The sequence below is a fragment of the Cyprinodon variegatus genome, unplaced genomic scaffold, assembly GCF_000732505.1.
Source record: "Cyprinodon variegatus isolate N-32 unplaced genomic scaffold, C_variegatus-1.0 Scaffold209, whole genome shotgun sequence".
NCBI classification, from domain to species: Eukaryota; Metazoa; Chordata; class Actinopteri; order Cyprinodontiformes; family Cyprinodontidae; genus Cyprinodon; species Cyprinodon variegatus.
This window is the reverse complement of record NW_015150662.1, coordinates 1,098,161-1,121,782: the sequence shown is the minus strand read 5'-3', so window position 1 is coordinate 1,121,782 and position 23,622 is coordinate 1,098,161. Positions and strand designations below refer to the sequence as shown.

The following is a 23,622-nucleotide window of genomic DNA, read 5'->3' as shown; positions in this document are numbered from 1 at the left end:
AGCCCTAGGTTGGACCAATCCTCTATTCTACTATTGTGGATAAATACTCAAACTGTGGAGGTGATTTAGAAATGACCTTGTAATCCAGACTGATTTTGTTTCTCATCTCTCCTTGAATGTATTTATATTGGAGCAAAATATGGTTCTTTTGGAAATCTTTTAGCCTACCTCACATATTATCATATTAACATGTTATCTGTAATGGATGAGAGCAGAAATCTTAAAACCTATAACAATAAAAGTAGAAGAAATCTGTTTTACTGTGAAAAAAACATAGTTTCCTGTCATTTTCCCAGGACTTTACAGTTGAGCTGTGTTTATTTTCTAGGTTGCCCTGGTTGCCGTTAATGTTCTGGCGGATTCTTTGGACGGTGGTACGTTTCACTCAGTGGTAAGTGAACAGTCTGCTTGCTTCTCTCTGCTGAATTTACATTTGCACAGCAGAAGGGGGAGGTATTGAACCAATATTGGACTCGCATCAGGTACTCCTCAGATGGTATTAACATTTTTTCTTTTTTTGTGTATTATTTTTACATATTGCGGGGGTTTTACTAGATAAAATGTAGGAGGTTTTGAAATGTTTCCACCATACTGTATGTATTGCATTCCACATCATTTTCGGTTATTTTGTCGTTTTTACCTTTACGTTTAGGACAGTTTTTGTTAAAATTTAGAGTGATGATACAGAAAAGAGGTTTACAAAATTTAAGTTTCCACAAAATATTTCAAATTAAATTGATAATTTAAAGTTTTTGGCTCAATTTGTAAGTATTTAATATCTCTTACAGGTTCATCTTTAGCCAAGGCTCAGACCAAACGTCCATATTTATTTATACAGGTGTTTACCTGAGTAGTTGATATGTGTCGTCTGTGTAGTAATGAGAAACAAAGAGAGGGCAGCATGTAATCAAACAGGGAGCCTTCAGTTGGTGGGTGTAATCAGATAGTCCTGCAGATGGACGGCTCCTGGAGGAACGAGGCTGCCTTAAAACACACACTCACATGTACGCACATCAACACACAGAATGGCGTGGAAAGCATGTAGTCCCCTCGCACAGATCCCAGTGAACAAGCCATGCATTGTTGCTCCTTTAATCCCACTGAGCTCCTGCATCACAGCAATGTTCTTGCCTGGATTGCTGGCTAGAGGTTGGCCTTCTGGATCTGCTTTATGTTTATTCTGGAAATGGAAATGGTGGTGTAAATATTTCTAACAAGGTTTACTTAGTTCTCCGTTAAACCAATTCATTTAATGAGAAACATCTCATCGCCACCTTGTCTCAAAGTACAGAGAGCTTCATTTATTAGTAGAGCTTAAACTCATGCAGAATCAGCTAACTGATGGATTTCAGCGTCATAAACTTGCTCCATTCTGTTTTTCTGTTGGCTTTTTATCACCATAAAAATCACAGGTAGTATAAAAAAACGGAATTACCTCAAGCTAAATGTGATTGAAACTTTTGTTTGCATTACAAATGAATGTTTTTTTTCCCCCGCCTGTTAATGGTGTTAAGCTCTTTCATGCAAAAAGATAAAAAACCTCTTTAACGCTGGATAAAATGCAAAACAGCAACCTGTAAAAGCTTGTGGGCGAGTGTCGGCTTTGACTAGCTTTGCTCAGACCTGGTATTTAATAATAAACTTGATTTTATCAAATGTGTTAACTTGAGAAATGGAAAGTTCCTGTCTCAGCCATTTCTTCTAGCCAGCAGGAAGTGCTGCTTTACAAGATTTCTGTTTCTGGAGATGCAAGCAGCTTTTGTGTCAAGGTTCCTCAAACCATTCAGCTAACACTTTTTTTTGGTATGTGTGATAATTAGCATTCGAAGCAGCAGAAGGACTGTCAGCAGACTGGTGAAACCTTGCTGGGTTGAGCAACGGTTGACTTGGAATCTATGCGTCTATTCATGGGAATACTTCAGTACTTTGCATAAATGTTTTCACTGAAGTTGCAGGTTTAAGTCATCAGTGTGTGAATTTAATGGATTTGCACATCTAAAGACTTAAAATTGTTCTTTCTAAGAAGAAGGAGGGTTTGTTGGTGCTGACTGACACGCCAACGCACCAAGAGAGCATCTGGGACTTATAACGTTAGCTGTTTTGGCACTGTCGGCTGGTGAGCCAGCACTAACAGATACTTGGAAATATTTTTTTTAGGCCAAATATCATTACACTGCAGGGCGAATTTGGCCTAGCTTAGTGTGTTTGACAAATATGACTTCAACCATCTCTGGGAGCAGCTTTTTCCACTGCTTTACTTTACTCTTCTCAATGCTATCTTCATGCCACTCTCCCAATAAAAAGTAGATTTGCTAAAGGCATTACTGTGATATATGTGGCTTCTTAATCATTAATGTTCTAAATAATCATCTCTTCACTAAGACAGTTCAGCTGTAGGTACTGTAGATGGCCGTGCCCTGTTAGATTATAGAGTTAATGTTATTGATTACTTAACATTGAATTAATCATATCAACTAATTTATACACAGATGGACTTGACCTTTAAAGCCAGGCATTCACTGTAGGATTTTTTTTGCCCTTTTTGGGCCGATTCTCCAGTCGTGCGATAATGTCGATCAGCCCAACTTTTAGCCTGATCGTGCGTCATGTAGTGTGTAGGTGGTAAGGAGGGGTGATCAACCTCTCTCGACCACCCTTCTTCTTCTTCCTCTCAGTTGTAAAAACACAAAAGCATGGCGGGGATGCGAGTGAAATTTAGTTGTTTTTGTACAATTGAAAGAGCATAGTAGCCACGTTTGCTCAGCCATCTCTTTGTCCAAATATGTTGTCGCCTTTTCTTTTTAGGGCTTTGACTACACAAAATTGCCACGTTTCACTCTAGTGAGCTTCATATTTAACAGGAGGCACTTCCTTCTTTTTCTATTCTTCTCCTTTGGCTTCTTGATAGACGAGTCAGAGTAGCGTCATTTCACTGCAGAGCTGAGTCCGACGTGGTTTTTAGACGTACATTGTGAGCAGATAGATCAATCAGAGCGTCGGGCCGCACAGTGTGAGAAGATGCATCGTGATCTGTGAACTTTTAAAACCCTGCGGTCTCATCGTATAGTTTGAGCTGTAGCTGTGTGTAACTATTGCAAAAATCGTTCAGATTGCAAAAATCGTACATTGTATGCCCGACTTAAAGAAACAAAAAAGAAGAGTGCCAACTTTCATGGGAAGTTTTTTTAGTGAAGGGGCAATAAGTTGGCATGTTGCATGAAATCTAGAAAGATCGTTTGCACAACCGTTAAGATGCACAAACCAGTATGGTTCTGCTCTATTAAGATGAAGGGATTACTTGCTATACTGATGGTTTTGTGAGAAGCTGTAAAAGAAAGATAAGGTTCTAAGACATGTAGTTGGAGGTATTGATAATAATTATTTAAAAAATAATAATGACCAAACTTAACATAATTTAGTGTAGACTTGTAGCCCATCTCAAAATGCTAGGAACAAAATTAGCATGTAAAATAATAAAAACATTAAAGTTAAATAGCAAAGATTATGCTATAATAAAATGTGAAAAAGTTGTCTTTGTCTGCTGAATGACTGATGGATTCTACGCAGGACTTTGCAGCTGACTTTTAAAGCTGCCAAAAAAAGACCCAAAAAGTGCAGACACAGTTGAGTTACAGGTTTAAGTAAAGAAAAATTTAAGATTTTACGTTACATTTTCTTATCCTCTACCCATGAATTTGTGCAGTTAGGTCATTAAAATACTCTCTGCTTATTGATGAGGATACAAAAACAAAAAAGTTTGTACGTGTTTTAAGCTCAAACATTCTGAAGGTCAGGCCCTATGTCTCAGTTACGTTCTGCTGGCTATTTATTGTACTGAAATTCATTTAGGGGCGTTGGGCCCTTGTCATTTAAAACCTACTAAAATATGCTTCAATTCGTGGTGGACAGAATGATTAAAAGCTGGTTGAGTAGGAGCGATGTTAGCTCTGTGTTTCTGTAGGGTGTGCATCTTTTTCAGGTTTTGATTTTCTTCAGTTCGAGCCTTTTGTTGGATTAAGGATGTGTATAAGCCCTCTCTTGTATTCTTTGCAGATCCGTGCAGTAAAACCATATTTTGTCCATCTGTTTACCCCCAGCCAAGCAAAGACCAGCTGATTGAACAGTACCTCAACAATACCCAGCAGGAAGCTGCCTTGGACACGACTTTCATGGGGTGAGGCCATTGAACCCTACTGTCTTTGTTTTACAATAACAGTTCAGCAAAGCCATTTGGTCTAGAAGAAAATCTCTAAGACATCCAGGGTCACATATGTTTGAGGACAATGCAGGTGGTTTCCTTTGCAAGAAAAAAAAAAAAAAAAATGCATTCTTGTATTCTTAGATGTAAGTTACATTTTAAGGTCTTAACCCTTTCAAATGATTCAAGAGAAGAGGGTGAGGAGGGAGTCATTAGCATTTTACTTCATTCTACTACCGTACTAATCATAATTTTTTATTTTTTTTTTTAACCAAAGAACTAGGAGGAGATTGATTAATCATAAAAACAAATGTAAACTTAAATCTGGCTTGAATTGACTGTCTTCCCTTCTTCTTTCATTCAGAAAATGTACATCTATCTCCCAATTTGATGACTTGGCCTTCGACATGTACCAGGACCCAGAGGTCGCTCACATCATTCGCCTCTTAGACCAGAAGAAGCAAGATGTTGTACGGCAGGAGAACTTTGAGGAGGCTAAGAAGTTGAAGCAAGCCATCGCAGACCTTCAGAAGGTAGATCCCAAAAGGCTATAAAAACATTTTATGTTTTCTTTCCATTGATGGAAAGGAGGATTTTTAATGCAGCATTGTAGGCAGAGGTAACTAGAAGATTATATAAAAATCTAAAGTAAAAATATCAAGGCAGTACTTGTCAGATTACAACTAAATTCATATTATTTAAACTAGCAAATCAACAATTATTCTCACTGCTGCTAAAGTAGAATATTATTGGGATTATAGAATGTTAATTAAGACTTTAAGTCACTGCTGTTTCGGTTCTTATAGATGGAATAAAGCAAATTAAATATCAAGTGTAGTGATAGAAATTTGTAGTAACTATTTTCAATCCAGCTGTTAGACAGTGCACAGCAACAGGATGAGAAGCAGCGGAACGTTAACCTGTGCTCCTTACAGTTAGAGGACTTTTTTATAAGAGAAGCACACATTTTTTGCCACTTAGGCCACATTTACACATAGTGTAAATGTGTTTTCAATAATAACATCACGCACACAACATTGTTTTCATAAAATGTAACATTTACATCAACCCGGATAAATACGCTGTCGAGCGCCATAATAACTATGCCAGAAACTGTATATGATGTCACTGGACGTTAAAGGGAAACGCCATTTTTTCTTTACGTTGGGCTCTTGATTTTACGTTATTACATCATGTTCTACTCACCCATATGAGTTGTGTGTCATTTGTAGCTGTTCTGAAGATATTCGGTTAGGTTATATCCAAGTAACGTCTTCCTATGGGCAACGATGTGAAGGCACAAACTAAACTATTCATAATTGATTAGTTATGGTACGCCAGCATTCATAACATGTAGGCGAACATGTCCCCCAGACATCCGCGGTTATATTTTTTTATATTTATATCTTTCAAAAACAAAGCGCCGTGTGGATGACGTCATCCAAAACGGCGTTTTCCTTTAAGGATTTTCTGGCGCATAATGTGAAGTTTAAGAAGCTAAAAAGCCGTTTATCCCTGTTGACACGGCAGCAGCGTAACCGCGTTATCAGAAATCTCCACTTTGGCCAGTTTTTTTTTAGAAATAATCGTTTTCTGTGATTAAAAACAGGGTTTTGGTGTAAACGAGAGGCCAAACCGCAGGGAAATACAGTATCTGCGTTTTCCCTTCGTGTAAACCTTTGTGCTACTTTATTTCCTGGATCGCTAACAGGTTTGCTGACCCTGTCCTAAATACCCACAGCACACCCCTTTATTAAGTGTGTACTCTATAAAATGTATGTACAGTACGGGTGCAGGTGTCCAGGTTACAAACATGCAAAATTATACAACTGGAACAGTGCCAGAAAAATGACAAGACCTGTCACTGTTTAAATCGTGCTTTTACAGCAATTATAAGTAATAGTTTTGTGTTTACACATGTACAGTATGGTAAAAGTTTAAAACACGATCCCTAAGTATCCGCTCAGATAGGCGCTTAGCCGAAGTGTCAGTCAAGACCACAAAGAGGGCGGGGCAAAACGCAGCGCTAGAGAATCGGGACACTCTTCGCATTAATACCCATTAATGTGCAATTTGGGGAGAGGACGGTGGAAGTGCGAGTATTGGAACATTAAAATTGTATCACATTAAACAACATGGGGAAAGATTACAACTTAGTTCAGAGTAATAAATAAATCATAAAAATCCAGATGACCTTTTAAAACTCATCATGTTTTGTCCTCTGAAAACTCATATGTTTTCTTTTTTTTACACATATCCTGTGCAGTATTGTCACTGTTTGTACAAAAGCTGTTAAACATTGTTCAGATTCCTGGCACAGACCTCCGTTGTGTCTGGTGTTACCATGCAGACCATCAATTCTTAACAAGCTCAGCAGCTGCTCTCATGGTACCTCACTGTCTTTCCTCTGCTGAAAGCCACTCTGTAACCAGATAACAAGCAGTGTCACAAATGCTTGTAGCTTGTTAGCATGGCACGTTAGCATTGTGGACACAAGTTAGTCATGCTGAAAATCCCCTTAGTTCACACCCTGATGGTGCTGGAGGCATCCATCAGACATGTAGTAACCAAAACACTGAAAACTGGCACTCTCTGTCCTATATTATTTATTTTCCTTAATAAATAATAGAATAATCAGAGTTTATAAATATCTTACACATGAAGACTGTATTGGCTAGTACTGTTAGTAACTCTATCCATCTTAAAGGAACTTCCCTGCTCAGAAAGGTCATTTCCAACATATTGAGAGCTGTAGTAAGTTTCCAACCTGTAAGACTCAGGGTTTTTATCCGTCGCGCTCATGGTTTTTATTTTAGAACCAATTTTGCAGTGTCATCTGATCTGGTCTGAAACCGGATAAACTTAACATGAAAATCTATTCTAAGTACAATACATGTTAACTGTGTTCATCACCTCAATAAATATTCATAAAGGCTCACGAATAAAATGCATGACACGCTTGCAGGAGGTCAGACAAGTTAAAAATTGGGCAATTCTAATGATTTACAGCTATTTATTTAAACATTAAATACTGTAGAGAATTACTCAGTGCACCAATTTAAACTGTTCCCAAATGATAAGTAGAGCAAAGTATACTGTATGATACATGTCGTAGTGTAAGAGAAGAGAGCATTGCAGGCTGCAACTTCTTGTTTCACTTACTGAGAAGTTTAGAGTAAGCAGGAAAAATAGAGAGTTACATTTTTGAAGGAAATTACTGTATAATTAATTGAAAAATGCATTGGACATCATCATTTTTATCTACCACTGAAGAGAAATGGACGCTATTATTGCTGCTGAAAGATTTTTATGGTTTTATAAGTGGCTTTTAAAACAATTTACTGTAATAGACATTAGCCACATTCTTAATAACTTTTATCATTAATTCAAAGCAGAATTTATTTTAGTTGATCTACTCTTTATAGAATAACAAGAGGATGGCAAGCTGATATCAGCTGATCATTTAGTCATCTGCTAAGGTAGCCAAGCTGCATCTGGATGCTAAACGGCCAAACTGCTCTTATGAGGACTGGAGCTTCAAATCAGCGATCCCTTATAAAGAGTGATAGGTGGCGCTGTTTTAGTTTTATCACCATTATGTTAATGTTTTGTTCTAGCTGTTACTATTTCTAAACAGTCTAATTCATGTTTCTTATAAACAAGAGAAAAATGAAGGAGTTTTCCTTCTCAGAAACAGGTTGGGGAGGGCCATCAGTGCCACTTTGTGCTTCTGTCAGTCTGTTACTTTTTTCGGTTGCCTCATTAAAGTGATTTTAAACTGTAAAAAAAAAGCATGACGGATTATTATAAAAGTTAAAATTTTCAAAATGTTCATTGTCAGCCTTAAGTAGCTCAAAAAAAAAAAAAACGTCTCTCTTTATTGATTTTACAAAGATTCTGAAAATAGGATCAGATCTTGCTTTTTTTTTTTTTGGTCTCTCTCAGGTTGGAGAGCGTTTGGCTCGTTATGATGTGGAGAAGAAATGCGCAATCGAAAAAGAGGATTATGACCTGGCCAAGAAGAAGAAGGAGCTGATGGATGAGTACAGGAAGAGCGTCTACCAACAGCTGGAAGTTCACAACCTGCTGGACGTGTCAATGGTCAGTGCTAAGCACTTATTCTTGTCCAATTTCCCTTTTGGGATTTATATAGTCTTTTTAAATTGAATTTAATTTTTACACCTTACCAGTAGGAACCAGTAGACTGATGTAAACATACAGTAGCTTTTTATTCTTTCTCTGTCGTCATTAGATCACCGGAGGAACAGATTTGTCCTCAGCGCAGGGTCCACTTCTGCCTTCTACTGATGCTTCAGCCACCAAGCCCTCGTTATCCACAGATGACTTTAAGAAAGGGAAGAAGACAAGCAGTCATCACGACCAACAGTCAGCCTCACAGAATGTAGTGTCTAAACCTAGCAGCCAGCCTGACACCTCTCTAACCCCTGCCACCGTACCTAACGTTAATGTAAGCCATCTTCCTCATCGAAGGCATTGATTGCCATTTTAATACCCTGCTTCTAACAAGCTTCCTCTGAAAACGCTCCCTAGAGGATCTGCATTTTCTTTAGAGTAAACCAGCAGTACTTTTTTCCTGGTTACACACATTCCTGTAAAGCTGGGAGGCACCCTTGGAACATGTCTCCCGACTAAACCCGAGCAGTGCTTGACCCAGAGCACACAGGGAGATTATGACCATCAGGAGCCTGTGCGCTGTGCTCGCCACCTATTAAGCCCAGACCTGCTGAGGTTTAGGTTTCACTATTTAATTAAAAGTGTGCAACAGTTGGCTGACTCTGGCGGCTGCCAACCTGGCCTCAAGGCAGTGCTTTGAGGCTTGTGTTAAGCAGCGGGGTGCCAGTTGGCTCAGAGGCACAAAACGCAGAACTTTCTGGCTAGAATTGTGGTTTGTATCGAGGATGGAAAGCAGACATTGTTACAGTGATGCTGGGTGATACAGAATCTCTCTGGTGTTTAAATGCCACGTAAATTTGGTTACATCTCATCTAACGCATCAAGAGAATATTGATGAATTAAAAGAAACCTAAAGAACTAATTAATAATAATGATGTTCTGACATTCTGCGGACAGATTACCAACGTGCCTTATGATGAGAGGCCCCTACCAGCCCTTCAGCGGAGAGATCGACCGGTGGAAGCCATCCAGACCCCATCAGGGGAGAACTCTCCTAAATCTGATGTGCAAAGTTCTCCACATGGTCCCAACTTTAGTGGAGAGCCAGAACCCCTTACAGAGAAGGTCCTGAGAGAGGCTGGCCTTCCTATAGAGGCCTTCGGAGAGAGTCTGGTAAGAACAAGTCAGGTTGGCCACGGGCTGCTAAACCGTCCTAATGTTATTTGAATATCAGTGACTTCTGCAGTTTTCAAATATGAGAAATACTTTCTGTTTTTGTGGAGTATCTATTCATTCACACATATTTACATTCCTTGTGCCTTTTTAACTTTTATCACTTTGCAACTAAAAACCTTAAAATAAAGTATTAAGGGAGTGGCGGCCTCGTGGTTAGGGCAATGCGATTGGGTCCCGGACATTTGAGTACAAGCCCCACTCACACAGACTGCCACTCCGGCTCCCTGAGAAGAACTCTCAGGCTGATTTATACTCAGAAACCACGTTGTCTGCTTGTGTTACGGTGAACAGAACTGTGCCCCCGCCCCTTCCACAGACACTCTGCTGCACCTCTCCAAAATTGTAGGTGACTGCAGACAGTGCCGCAGACGGGGCCCCTGATTGGTCAAATCAACATCCGCTCTACACTATGCGTATTTCCTGTTTGGTACCTTACCAGCTTGTTTTGTTTGTGTGACGGCCATTGTGGAAAACGACTCGTGAAGATGGATCAGCTAGAAGAGGTGCATTAGAACGCTGGGACCCTTTTTCCACCTGGATCCGCGCTCTTTTTCAACCTCATGTACCTCCATTGTCACACAAACTTGTATCTAGACCCTCAGCTAGTTCGTGGTTGTCCCTCTTGCGTTGTAGCGTGGAATAACAGCGCAGACCATGCGTCAATATTGGGCATAAATCAAAAACATCTGCGATAAGCTCACTGCAACACACTGCTGCGGGAGATTGATTAACCCTTTAACCCAGGCATCCCCAAACTCGGTCCTCGAGGGCCGTTGTCCTGCATGTTTTAGAGGTTTCCCTGCTTTAGCACAGCTGATTATCATGATTGCAGTAGAGCAGAAGCCAATTAATCAGCTTTCAATTAAAATCAGCTGTGCTGTAGCAAGGAAACCTCTAAAACCTGCAGGACAGCGGCCCTCGAGGACCGAGTTTGGGGATGCTTGCTCTAACCCCACACTGCTCCCCAGTCACCACACAATGGCAGCCCACTGCTCCCCAGGGGATGGATTAAATGCCGAGAGGTTGTTTTGTTGCTTAGTACTTGTGACAGTGTAATAACAATAGAGTTTAATTATATTCTAGTCTTTTGTCATTTTATAAAAAATACTAACACAGAGTTTTGCCTGAGTCTGAAGTAAAAGGGAAATTAACATTGTTTACAAGAAGGTTCATACGCACGTTTTTTTTTTTTGTTTGTTTGTTTTGTATATCTTACCTAGCAGTGCAAATCTTTAAAAAAATTTCAATTTTAAAAATTCCTAGTTTGATATAGTTCCTTACTTTAACTGGGCTTTAATGCCAAAGCAATCTGCTTATCATTAAACCACTCTATTGTGGTCCTAAACTTTGATTATTTAATGATCAGCTTCGGTAAATGTAGATTTGAATAAACTATATTTGAGTTGCAGTGTACGCACTGTTATATAACAGTCATTATTAAAAGGTGAATTAATGTAAAAGTGTCACAACATTGGTGACTCTGTTCTTTTTGAGGTAAGCTCTTTACCCGTTAGCTGTAATACTTAGATCTTCTCTTCAAAAAATTTCATTTGGGTTGAAATATAAGGGTACTCTATATCGCCGGTATACCAATGTATCTTTTTCTTGCTTTTTTCAGGTTGCTGGAGCATATTCTAAAAGCTGGTGCTACAGAGAAGAAGCGCTGCTCGCCGTGCACAGCAAACTGTTGGAAGCAGCCTCCACAGCCCCCAAAGACGAGCTGAGAAACATGATAAGAGCGGCCGTATTTCTGGTTAAGGAGTCTCTTCTGGATAAAGTTTCATCTGTAAGTCAAAATCCTTTGGTATAAAAAGCATCTCTATTCTATTTACAGTTTGGCTATTTTTATTTCTGATATGATTATCTCTTGCTGATATTAATCTGTTGTATTTTTATTTCTAACTATGAAATGTTTATTTTAAGGGATTTTAATACAAAACATTATCTCTTAAAGAAACGCTACAAATAAAATATTCCACTCTACTTTGTTGTTAAACTAAGAGCCAGTTTACCATTTTATATATTAAAAAGCATCAGATTAAAACATTTATCTGTATTAAAATTAGGCATTTTAGCTTATTAACTTTTCTAGTCCTAAGCAGGAGTCACAACAGGTGGCAAGGTTGCGCTGAAGCCGGTCTGAAGGTGTGTCTGTTGTGCACACTAAGTGAAAACAGGAATCCCAGGGAGACTGAGGAGGGACACCACCTCCACCGTCTGCCAGCTGCCGTCTCTCCTATCCTAACTCTCTACAGCAAAGGATGAGAGACGCTGTGTCTGCTGTGCTCGTCAACCAGCCGCTGGTTTACCTGTTGGGCAGCATCCAGTGTTCCAAACCCTCCATGTTATAGTAGAGGGGACAATATTAGACTGAATAGGATTATAATATAGTGACCATCTGCAAATGTAAAGAGATCATGACATAAGTCACAAAATGTTTTTTTCTTTTTCTGTGCTACTGCAGTTTTGATTTCCCTTGTCAATTTAACATCATAATCTAGTGTCTATGTGTCAATAGTGGACAGCTGTTGTTCTTTACCTTAGAAGTTTGTTGCTTGATGCTAATATGCTTAAACATAAACATAATTTCGCCTAAATGCTCTGAGCTTTTTTACTATACATCTTTTTGCGCTGTTCTTGAAAGACTAAAACGTAAAGAATTTGGCAGATCATCATCAGGATCTAATTTGATCCAGCGTGGGAAATGTTACATGTTTCATGCAAACTTGACAAACAGAGAGCTTGTTTTATGCTCCTCTGTCAGCATTTTTACATATTATCCAGTCAGCTTCTGCTGTTGTGAGCTGCTTCCTTCATTACATGCTTAACTGCGGATTTAATTGCTGCAGTCTCTAACTCACTCACATTTGTGTATTTGATCACTTTGAACGATGTGAATAGTTAAACTTCTGTTCATTGTGTTTATGTATGTGTTACACATATGTTATTTTTCAATCCTCTGTCAGTCTCTAAAAGCAGCTGGGAAGCTATTTGTGCAATAGCGCTACCTTTGTGCCATAATCACTGCTGGTTTCTTTCTAACCAGATGGGGAGTTTTACTGTAAAAGAGATATTCAGTATATAGTAGAAATGATGGCAGAGGAAGAGTTTTATGGGGAGTTTCTTTTAGGTTAACATCAGAAATGCAGCATCAGTTTATCTGTGCAGAGCCCATGCTCTAAGCAGAGCTGCTTCTTTAATTTGGATACTGAATTATTCTGTCCTATTAACACAGAACCTAGGGTTAGTCACTGTCTGGATCCTTTGTAGATGTCATGTTCAATTATTTTCTGCGTCAAAGAGAATGTTTGTTTGAGTAGACTGTACGCAGGCTCTCACACTCCCATTTTCTGTTTGTACCGCATGCAAAAGCTGTCACAGAGGCTGCTTTATTAATGCAACAAATTTGACCAGTACTTGGAAACTGCTTACAAACCTCCGTGGTGACGAAGAAGGCGGTGTTGTTATAATTGCACTGATTTTCCCTCTGGACATCGATCCAGCAAACGCCTTTTGGAATTGAATTGAATTTTTTCTTTATTCACATTAGTCATAAACGACTGTTCCCAACAATGTTTCGTTGAATCATTCTGTTTTGTTTGTTTTTTCTCATTTTTACTTTTCTCCTGTTTTCTCTCTTTTATACATTTAATCATTCTTCATGTTACTTCATTGTTATTAAACATAGCACACAATTTTTTTAAACTTTAAGTTCTCTGGTTCCTTTCTCAGGTTTTTCATGCCTCACTAAAGCTCCTCCGCTTAATACTGAGCCAGCTGATCCCAGGTGTGGGTTTAGGGCGGGCTGAGGTGAGCCACTGCTTGGAGCAGACTTTTCCTAACCTGCTTGCGAGGACGGGAGACTCCTCTAACCGCCTACGGGCTGCTGCCATCACCCTCATACAGGTATTCTAACACTTGAACTCATGTGTTTGTTTTGTACACTGGAAGTATTTGCATCCATCTCCCATACCTGCTAGACTTACAGGTCTGTAACTTTTAAGTTAAAGTCATCTTATAGTCATGCAGACATTCTATAGATTCAACTAAGTGAGATAACATTAGTGCATTTCTCCTCTGTGAGATTATAAAATCAATCAATCATCAATCAATCAACCAGTAGAGAAACAGAACTCCAGAATTCAGGAAAAGCAAGAGCATTACCTGTGTGATGGATTAACAGATATTCTGCTTGTAGCGTCCAACTCTATTTTTGATACATCTCTGCACCTTAATAAGAGAACTGTTTGGCCTCCCTTAGTTTCCACACTGTGATTATTGGCTTAATAATGATATGGGAATATTTACAAACAGCTAAACCTGTTTTTCTTGAAAGGAAAGAAAAAAAAACCCTCTGGATTTGGATAGACACTTACATGATGCATTGTTTATTCAGCTCACAGCATGAGCAAACCAAGCAACCGATCAGAAAGTGGTGCTTCTAGACCAATTTTTACCGGCGAGGCGAAATTAGGACCATTTTTTTTTTTCTTGGGGCACAGAGCAAAAGAATAAAACAAAAAGCATGATGATAATTCACTATTTAATTTATGAATATATATAAACGAGTCAAAAGGCCACTCACGGCCAAAACCCTGATCTGTCAGATAAAGATTGTGAATATATCTCAACACATCTGAAGCTAATGGTGCAACACCTTCATGTTTAAATAATTGTTTATGTAAACCTGTAAATTAAAAGAAGTTACATCAGTCAAAGAGAGCAATCAGTTAAAGTTTCTCTACCAATGCAGATATCATCATATAAAACTGATTTACTGTTATGTTTCAGTAGAGAACCTCCCATGCTCTTAGGGTCCCAGGGAAATAAAGTGTGCCCTCGAGAACAATTAGCTGTTTGTTGTTGTTTTTTTGGATAATTTCCCTATAGAAATAATAACAATGATAAATATTAAGTTTTTTTTATATTGATATAACTGTAATTATGTAAAAATCCTTTCTTTTACCTGCAAAAAAACCCCAACTTATTTGCCTTGGGGACAAACACAAACTGTTTGGTGAACAGTCTGATAGTGATGAGAATGCACTGGCTTCAGATATGGAAAACCTTCTAGACATCCTAAGGCACAGCTGACCTCATTTACACTGAATGAGATATAAGTTCTACCCTAATCTTTAAGTAGCTCTTAGGAGGGTCTACACTCTTCTCTTGAGTGTTGCTTGAGCGCAGCTTTTGCAAACTGTACTTAAAAAAATATATATATCTAAGAACAATGAAGTGGGCTGGCAGTGATTAGTGTTAAGTGCAAAGCTGTCTATCTCTTGCAGTGATGTCATCAGTGACTTGCAAACAGAAAAGTCAGGAAGCAAGTTTAATGGATTGATAGCAGTGTTAAGGAACCTAAAACTGTCAAAATTGTAGTTAAACGTAGTTCATATTTTCAAATACAGATTTTGCACATACAGTTTTAATAACTTATTATTCAACCTTAATTTTTTTATTCTTTCGTTTTCTACCTGGTAGCTTTTGTATTTTTATTATTTAAGAAAATGCTTGACATTTCATTTTTTGATTTAATTATGTAAGTTTTGTAAAGTTAAAATTATAATTTTTTTATCCATCAAAAGTATTTTAATTGTTTGTTGTTGTTCCTGAAAACTTCCATGCCAGATGAGTATTTTCTTGGTGTGCTTTATGTATTATTAGCAGAGTAAGATGGCCCCAAAATCAATTTTTTCCCTTAGGGCCCATGCTTGCCTGTATCCATATAATCACGCTTAATGAGATAAAGTTTGAATCTCCAATAAATCAGTTCTTGCATCTCTTAGTTTAAACATCAAAGCATTGAAATAAACAATCTTTCAATTATTTCCTCTTAAACCAGTTTTCTCTATCTGTATGTCAATAGTAAAAAAAAGAAAAAAGATTGGAATTTGTTTGTTGGTTTTATTTAAAGGTATAGAGGACGATCTTTTATTTCTGGGTGGATCATCTAAGTAAGTGATCCTTCTAAATGTCAATCATTCTGGTGACGGTGTTTATATAACACCGTCCTACGTGCTCGCCCCATTAGCTATCTTTTCCTGCGCATGCGCACTTCATGCGTATATCTGTGGTGAGCTACATTCATTGTAGCTACATTCATTGTAGCTCACCTTTCTTACTGTGGTTCTTCGAAAATGGCAAAGGGTTGTAAGAGAAAAAGTGTCTATGAAATGTATGACAACAAAAGAAAGGCCTCAGAAGAGGCAGATATATCCCAGAATGCTTTGCACAGAGAGCTCTCCACGCAAAGCATTATGGGATTTGCTGTCACAATTGCTATAAAGTCCACTATATAGTCCCCACGAGGAGCAATAGGCTTGTGTACGCTCTTGTATTCGCATTTTTTTTAAGTGGAGAGGGCAGGTCTTTTAAAAAATCCTCCACAATACCTTTAATGGACAAAAGAATATTTTTTTGTTATTTTTTTTTTGTTATTTTTTTTTTTTTTTTGCAAAATCATTTCTTAGGAAGAATTTTGTCTTATTAGTCAGAATTTTGAACACCCTGAGCAGAATTATCACAAGAAACACTTGGAGTAGAAGGCTCTTTTTCAGATGTGGGGGTTCAACCACCCAACCACAGATATTATCTCTTTTTTTGAAGCAGGAGGCCTTGCAGCAGCTTTTTGTCACATGTCAGCCCAGAGAAACAATGGCAGACCTCCCTTTATCATGTGAGACCGTCGGTTTTTGAACACATTCCTGTAGGAAGTCCTCAACTAGAACTTCACCTAACATAAGGCGTTTCCCTGCCAGCAAGATGAATCATGCTGTCCACACCACCCTTGTGAGCATTAAAGTACGTTATTATTTTTGGATTGTGAACGTCCCCCTCAACTGCTTGGTCATGATGCGAGGAGGATGACAGGATCACAGGATTGTTTTTCTTGGGCATGTAAGAAACTTTAGTCACCAACTCGAAGATGGATGACTGCTCTGGTCCGGCAGCGTTTGGTAAATCTCTGGAAGGCCATTGCCTTGTTTCTCCATATGGTGCCAACATGGGTCAGCTGGTGAGCCAGCCAAATAAACACCTACAGGAAATTTTCTACATTGACTGACTTTCCACTTTGTGCCATACCAGGCTGAGCCATGTCTTTGACGTCTTATGCTCCTTGGTTTACTTATCTGGCTCGGTTAGGTTGCTTTCCCAAGTATTTTTTAAAATCATCTTTTAAATTTTAGTCAACATTGGGAGAAAAAAATGATAGTTGATACAGCAAAAAAGTTCAATCAGTGATTTCTTTCTCTATTTTATTCATGTTACAGTACTCAGTTTGGTTGGGGCCCACATTGACTCCATATGAAACCTTATATGGCAATAATAGTTGGTATGTAGGGGAACAACTTGATTGGAAACAACTATATAAGATTGAAAGCTAATTTATTTACATGCAGAAAATATTGCATATGTAGTTCTGGGCTCTGCAAGGACCCCTGGTGTTGATTGGTTGAGAAGCCTTAATCTGTAAATACATTTTTAAAAACTCCCAGGAAGAGATCAATTAGTAACTTAATTAATGGGTTTTTTGGGCCCAGTTTTGGGCCCATGTTCTCTTTTTATGTTTCTCTTCCTTTGCTTGATAGCTGGGAAAGTTGCATCGCCTGTAAATTGGGAGCTACTTTGTCCCCACATCTGGAAGTAACCTCTATAATTTTTAAACAAGTTTTAAAGAGTTATAGCTGTTTTTATTGCTTTATAATATTTGCATTTTTCATTGTAAATTTCTTAACTGTTGTGTTTTTAGGTAGACAATTTTAAGATCTGTCCAGGGACAACAGATGAAAAATAGCCTTTTGGCTAATTCTGGTGCATTTGCAGGAATGCTTATTAATGTACACTGTCCCTGTCAAATAAAGAAATAAATTTAAATAACCCTTAGGGTGTTAAAATGCTGCTAAATTGGTCTGAGTCGGAGTTTCGAAAGAGTCACTGTACTTCTTTGTATCACTGTTTATTTCATCAAATGTAAAACAGGTCCCAAGTTCTGTTTCTTCACAGTGCAAACTTTAAACTTAATATGAAGGATATGGAGGATTAGGTTCCTTAAAATGAGGGTGATAGAATGTGTTTTATGTCTCTTTCATGTTTGTTTACACAGATCCAATATACTATTTCCTCTGGTTGGAAAGTGAATAAGCTAGCGGTATGTGGGCAGACCAGTTTCCAAGTATGAAACCACAATTAAAGTGTCAGGGTAAGAGTTTGATGCTTGTTAATATTAATGAACAGTCCTACCAGCGGCCCCTGGAAGGAATGTACTCACCACCAGCCTATTTCTCCAGGGTCATGAAAGGAATGGTTTCACAATTGTTATAGCCCTAATTAACAGTAAGCTGTAATTACAGCATTTTATGCACATAAAGGTCCACCACCTCCGCTGTTACTGGAGCTCTCCGCTCTATAGCCTAAGCCTAAAGACAATGAAACATCCAGTGTTATTTACAGTCACAGATGTATTAATGGTGACAGATTTTTCTCAAGACAAACTCGCTCGCAAAAACACCCCCCGTCTGAATTGATTTTACTGTGGAATTCCAACTTATTGTCAAGAATAGTATCAGCAATTAAAGGAGATAGTGTATCTGGTTTGGGAGGTTTAGCTTAAAGCCACACCCAGAGCCCTGCCCTGTTGGAACATTTCTTAGTCCTGCCATTGTAGTTTCTGACCTGCCTCAGTCAGCTGATCCTGTCCCATGCACTGCCTTGTGTCCCATTTCTCACTGTAACAACGGGCGTATTATATTTCACAGACCATTCAGCATGTTTCCCTTTGTGGTGTCTCATACAAATACAGCAAAAAATGAAAATTGTAATACTCTTTGTTCTTAATTGGAGTTCCAAATGCTGTATTATTTAAATCCCTGACATTTATTTTTACAGCTATGATTATAAAACGGTTATTATATTTTGACAAATGCACACTAAGTTCACTTATAGTTTGTGTTACCAATTGTGCATGATGTGATGTCCGTTTGTCATCTTTGACTTTAATAAGTAACACAGCTATATTAAGTTAAGATTAATTAGCCTGTCTGATCAGACAGATCCAGCTTTTAGCTGTTTAAAAGACATGCGGCTCATAGTTCATCATCTGTGATTTTAAAAATGACTTAAAATAATAACAGTGGTGACTTGCCATTCTTTAGTCAAATACACGTTAGCTGTGTTTGTTTTTCTTCACTAGAAAAGACAACAAAAACCACCTAGTTTGCTCTGTCTTGTAACTAACAACAAACAACTGGCCAGGGTTACCAGGATCGGATGTCGACTCCAATATTGACTAATTAGCTGTCATTTCTTTTTTTTATATATATATCGCAGAAATACAGTTACAGTTTATAATTTATATGAAAGTGTTATCTATGTCTTATTGCTGCTAATGTATACTTTATTAGTTAATACATCATATCACATACATTTATATCTGTGGGATTTTTTTCCTTCATTTTAACAATGTTTATTTCAAGCCTTATACCTTTAGTGACGTACCAAGGTACACGGTGTGTTCATTAAACAGTAGCATCAGTATTGGCTGATGCGTTACGGTGGATTGATGCATCTCTGATACCAGTGCTGTGACTTTTTCTCCTCTAGTTCTACCAACGAGCTGGTGGACCAGGTAGCTTTACATCAAATTATAAGTTTATTGTTATATATGAGGAAACTCAGAGAATATGCAAAACATAGAAAAGGAAATGATAATAGCATTTAGGGTTTATGAAGCTGAAAGAAAAGATTTGAGCAAACAGTGAAAGTCATTTTCTCAGCAAAAATGTGTTAACCTTTTCAAATGTTTTATAGTCTAAAAGTTGTCTAGACGTCTTAATTTTCTGTGGTCTTGCCTAATAACCAGTATGGGGCAAATAAAGACATGTTGTAATGTGCTAAACAACCTTGATGTTGTTCTCCCCTGACTACCCCATCTAACCGTAACTGGAACCACCTGGAACTCACATGGGTGAGCTCATCAGAAGGGTGGATATAGTTGTTGTTCTCCGCTGTGGTACTTTCATGTCAAGGAGAGACTTTGAAGTGTTTGCAGGTTTGTGTATAGATGGAAGGCGTGCAGGTTTGAATTATTTATTTCTTCCTTTATTTGTTATTTTTGTTTGTAAATTAGATCTTTTTCTACATCAATAAATATAATAATCAGAGAAGGAAAAAAAAATCTAGCCTTATGCAAAACATACCCTCCCACTTGGTAAATTTTGAGGTTAATGTAATAAAGCCACTCATAACTATGTCTGAAACAGCCAGATCTGAAATGGCATAAAAGATAACCTGCCTGGCTGCACGAATTTGGCTGAGACATCAAGAAAACCAACTCATTATATAACAATATATTTGAAAGCCAGCAAGGTTACTGCCATTTCTAATGGTTTAAACCTCAAATGAACCACATTATGGGTCCTTTTCCGAACACAGAGGAAACATGGAAGTGTTGAATCTTTCCTGGAGGTCTTACATCAACTGCTTTACTTTTTTGCTACGAAAGAAATACATCTAAAGCACTGCAGGCCTCCCTTGGCCCTGGTATAGTGTTAAGCTGTGCTATATGAAGGACAGGAGCTTAAATGGACAAATCTATTGGTTTTTCTCAGAAAAATCTTTGCTGACCATAGAAAGATGGGAGTGTGGCGGGGGCGTAGGGGTTCATCACATGACTCGAAGCAGCTGTCACAGGTTCCAGTTCCTGCCTGTTGACCTTTGCCGCATCTCTTCCTCTCTTTGTCCCATCTCTTGTCTGTTCCCTTTCAAAAATAATAAAATAAAGGCCACTAGTGCTTAAAAAAATTATAAAGAAAGCGACCAAGATTGTCTACATTTGGAAAAGTCCTGATGGGAGCCTGCATCTGCTCTTGTTTCCAGAAGTCTTGGCCTAGATAAAATATGGACTTAAATCCAATTAAGATGCTGTGGCCTGATCTTAAACCAGCCGTTGTTTCTGAAAGCCAATGGGTTGATTGAATTAAAGCCGTTCTGAGAAGAAGACTTAGCCAAAATTCCTCCAAAAAAAATTAAAGACTCTCGATCATGTTTCCCTTTAGATTAATGTTCTCAAATGTGTCTTTTGTATTTATTCAGGCTGTCTTTGTCAAGTGATAAAATTTTCTTATTTATAAATATATTAGTGTTACAAAAAAACAAAATAATCATCGAGGCAAAAACGTTATAGCACTGTAACTGCACCGCAGAATCTGTGGCAGTGAAGTATTTCATGGAAGTTAGTGTTAAAAGAGGAGTGTTTCCTTTTGCTCAGAGTTCACCAAGCCTCCCTGGACGCTGGATTCTTCTCCAAACTCATTAAACCATTGATTGATTATTTATTATGTCTGTCAAACTAAATATTCAGTTTTGTTGTCTTTTATTTTATTCTGTATGTTTATTTAATGTATTTCCTTTACATTGACAGTGTATTAACAGAGCCTCCTTCTTTGCATCACACCTGGAAACATCTGTCTTGACATGTCGACTTACAGGATTCCTGTGTTGAAAGATAAATTCCTATGCTAACACACAAGTGTTTATTAGTGGCTTACAGTATACACTCTACCTAATGAAAGGCTGAAGGTCTACAAACAAATCAATAAATCCAACACTGTAAATCTAATTTTCATTCTTCCTCTTGGCTTTTGTGCAGGAAATAGCTCTTTTGAAGGATGTGAGAGCCCTGCAGATCATTCCTGGTGAATTAGTAAAGCCATTCAAATCCTCCTTTCCCTCCCGTCTGGCTCAAAGTCGGACCGAAGTTCTCCAAAAACTCATTGAGGAGCTGGGTATAGAGAACTCCGGCGTCACCCTGGAAAATGTCATGACGGTAAAGGACCAAAAATATGATAGTAAAAGTTTTTCGCTTTTGATAAATCTGGAATTATTTCCACAAACCTTGGGTTTTTTAATATTGAGTTTAGACGTGAGAATTAACATGTAGAATTCAGAATTTTTCTTTTATTAATCTGTTTTTGCTCCCTTCTTTACACCAATGAACATCAGTTACATGACTGTGATGATAGATTGACCGTGCATGAAATATAATGTTTATGGATAAATGTGTGTACGTTTTACAATTTTTCATTTATTATTTTTTAAAATGAGTTGAAATATCATCCATTAATTATGAACAATCAGAAAAGCATTCCTCTTAAAGCCTCTTCATCCCAATGATATTCCAGTGCTACCGCATGCTAGCATTTGCTTCACACAAGTTCCTCATTGGCACCAATCCAGTTTGAGGCCAGATAACTAGAGACAAATCCTTGGTAATCGGCAATTATTAAAAACAATGTGGTGATTAAGTTTAAAACTTCTCCGTTAGTTAAATATTTAATCCGCTTGTTAATGATTACAGGATTAACACTGGAAAACCCAAATGTCGTTTTTTCAAGCTGTGCGTATTGAAATCACTGCTTCTCATAGCATGTTAGATATTGTATAACACACCATGGGTCTAATAAGCTACACTTCTGAAATAATTAACTTCACCTGTAACTTCATTAACACTGCAAAGCCTTTTATTATCACCTGCTACAGTTTATATACCCTCATGGAATCCAACCTCCTGTTTGGATACGTTTTATAGATATGGATCAAAGAGCAAAACTGCAGCAATTTATAAAAAACTTTATATAAAAAGTGTTTAACATAATTTAAAGGAATTCTCAAAATCTCTGCCAATATGGGGCAAGGTGGCGGCAAGGGGTAAAACTCAGGACCAAGGATGAGAAGAGAGAGACTGTTGCTGTATATAAACGTTTGCCAATGTTTAAATCTGAAAAATTGATTGCCAAAGAAAGTCTGGGGCAGCTCAGTTTCCAAGTGCTGCTGGACTATTAGCAGTAGTTTATAAACTAATTCTATAACATGTAATTGAAAATCACAAAACAACAAACATGAATAGCTGGAAATGTCTCAGCCCATAATACCTGTTGCTGGTGAAGATTCTTAGTCATCTAGGTCATAGTCATTCTGTAAAAGTTTAAAATACAATCCCATGGACTTTGTTTCCAAGGTTTGAAGACGTTTTGCTTCCCGTTCAGGAAGCTTTCTCAATTCAAAACATTGTTGTTAAAGGGGGGATTGTTCACCTGGCTGAATAGAGGAGGTACCTTCCTCCCCTGTGATGGGGTGGGGGTTGTGGGGATACCTGGAAGGAATCAACTTAATAACTGAATTGTAAGTTTTTGGAAGTTGGAACACAAACTCTCAGTTTTGGAGAGCATCTTTGGTGCGTTTCTGTTCTTTGTGCTTCCCTTCTGTTATAGTAGGGACATGTTCTGCCCGGTGTTGTAAGGTTCTGAGGCCGAGAGTTTGTGTTCCAGTGGTTGGTTTCAGTCAAAAAGAAGATACTGATGTCTCATGTCCCTACTAAAACAGAAGGGAAGCACAAAGAACAGAAACACATCAAAGACGCTCTCCAAACCTGTGGATACCCAAACTGGGCGTTTAGCAAGGAAATCCAAAAGACACGCAGCAGAAAATACAGGGTTCCCGCGGGTCCTTAAAAAGTCTTAAAAGGCATTGAATTCTTCAAAAAAAACTAAGGCCTTAATTGGTATTAAAATGTTTTGAATCAGTCTTTCGTAGGTCTTAATTTTTAAAACATCATAAATAGAATTATTTTTATTATTATTTATTTTTGTAATCTAAATGAAACATTAAAATTGACCTTTTTTTTTTTATTTAAATAAAATAATGGCTCTCAATTATTGGTTCCGTCCCGATAGCGGAACCAATAAAAGCGTTTGGGACATTTGGGAGATGCACCACTTACTTTTTGTCTGGAAAATATGAGCAAGTGTAAATGTAACCAAAATTTGTTATCCAGCCAAGAGTTTTCTCCATGGCTAAAACCAGTACCAGAGAACATACATGAGGCACAGTGTATTTTGTGCAAGAAGTCATTCAAGCTCGGAACGATGGGAATTAAGGCAGTGAAGTCACATGCGAAGCACGAAACACAAAGCGTCAAAATCGAGTTACCGAGAAACAGCCGGTATTTCTCAGTTTTGTTCCACCCTTGTCTCTGCAAGGCTTCCACTTATCAC

The 23,622-nt window shown here is 38.0% G+C and overlaps 1 protein-coding gene across 1 annotated transcript in view; it reads left to right on the top strand.

The window, feature by feature from the left end:
* cep104 (centrosomal protein 104kDa) overlaps positions 1 to 23,622 on the top strand; it is a 56,397-nt gene that overhangs the window by 14,740 nt on the left and 18,035 nt on the right. The window contains exons 5-13 of the mRNA XM_015380195.1: positions 329 to 391; positions 4,098 to 4,174; positions 4,563 to 4,731; positions 8,144 to 8,299; positions 8,451 to 8,666; positions 9,290 to 9,505; positions 11,187 to 11,354; positions 13,301 to 13,474; positions 21,219 to 21,395. Coding sequence (XP_015235681.1) covers positions 329 to 391; positions 4,098 to 4,174; positions 4,563 to 4,731; positions 8,144 to 8,299; positions 8,451 to 8,666; positions 9,290 to 9,505; positions 11,187 to 11,354; positions 13,301 to 13,474; positions 21,219 to 21,395 — 1,416 coding nt within the window. The remainder of the gene's footprint in view (positions 1 to 328; positions 392 to 4,097; positions 4,175 to 4,562; positions 4,732 to 8,143; positions 8,300 to 8,450; positions 8,667 to 9,289; positions 9,506 to 11,186; positions 11,355 to 13,300; positions 13,475 to 21,218; positions 21,396 to 23,622) is intronic.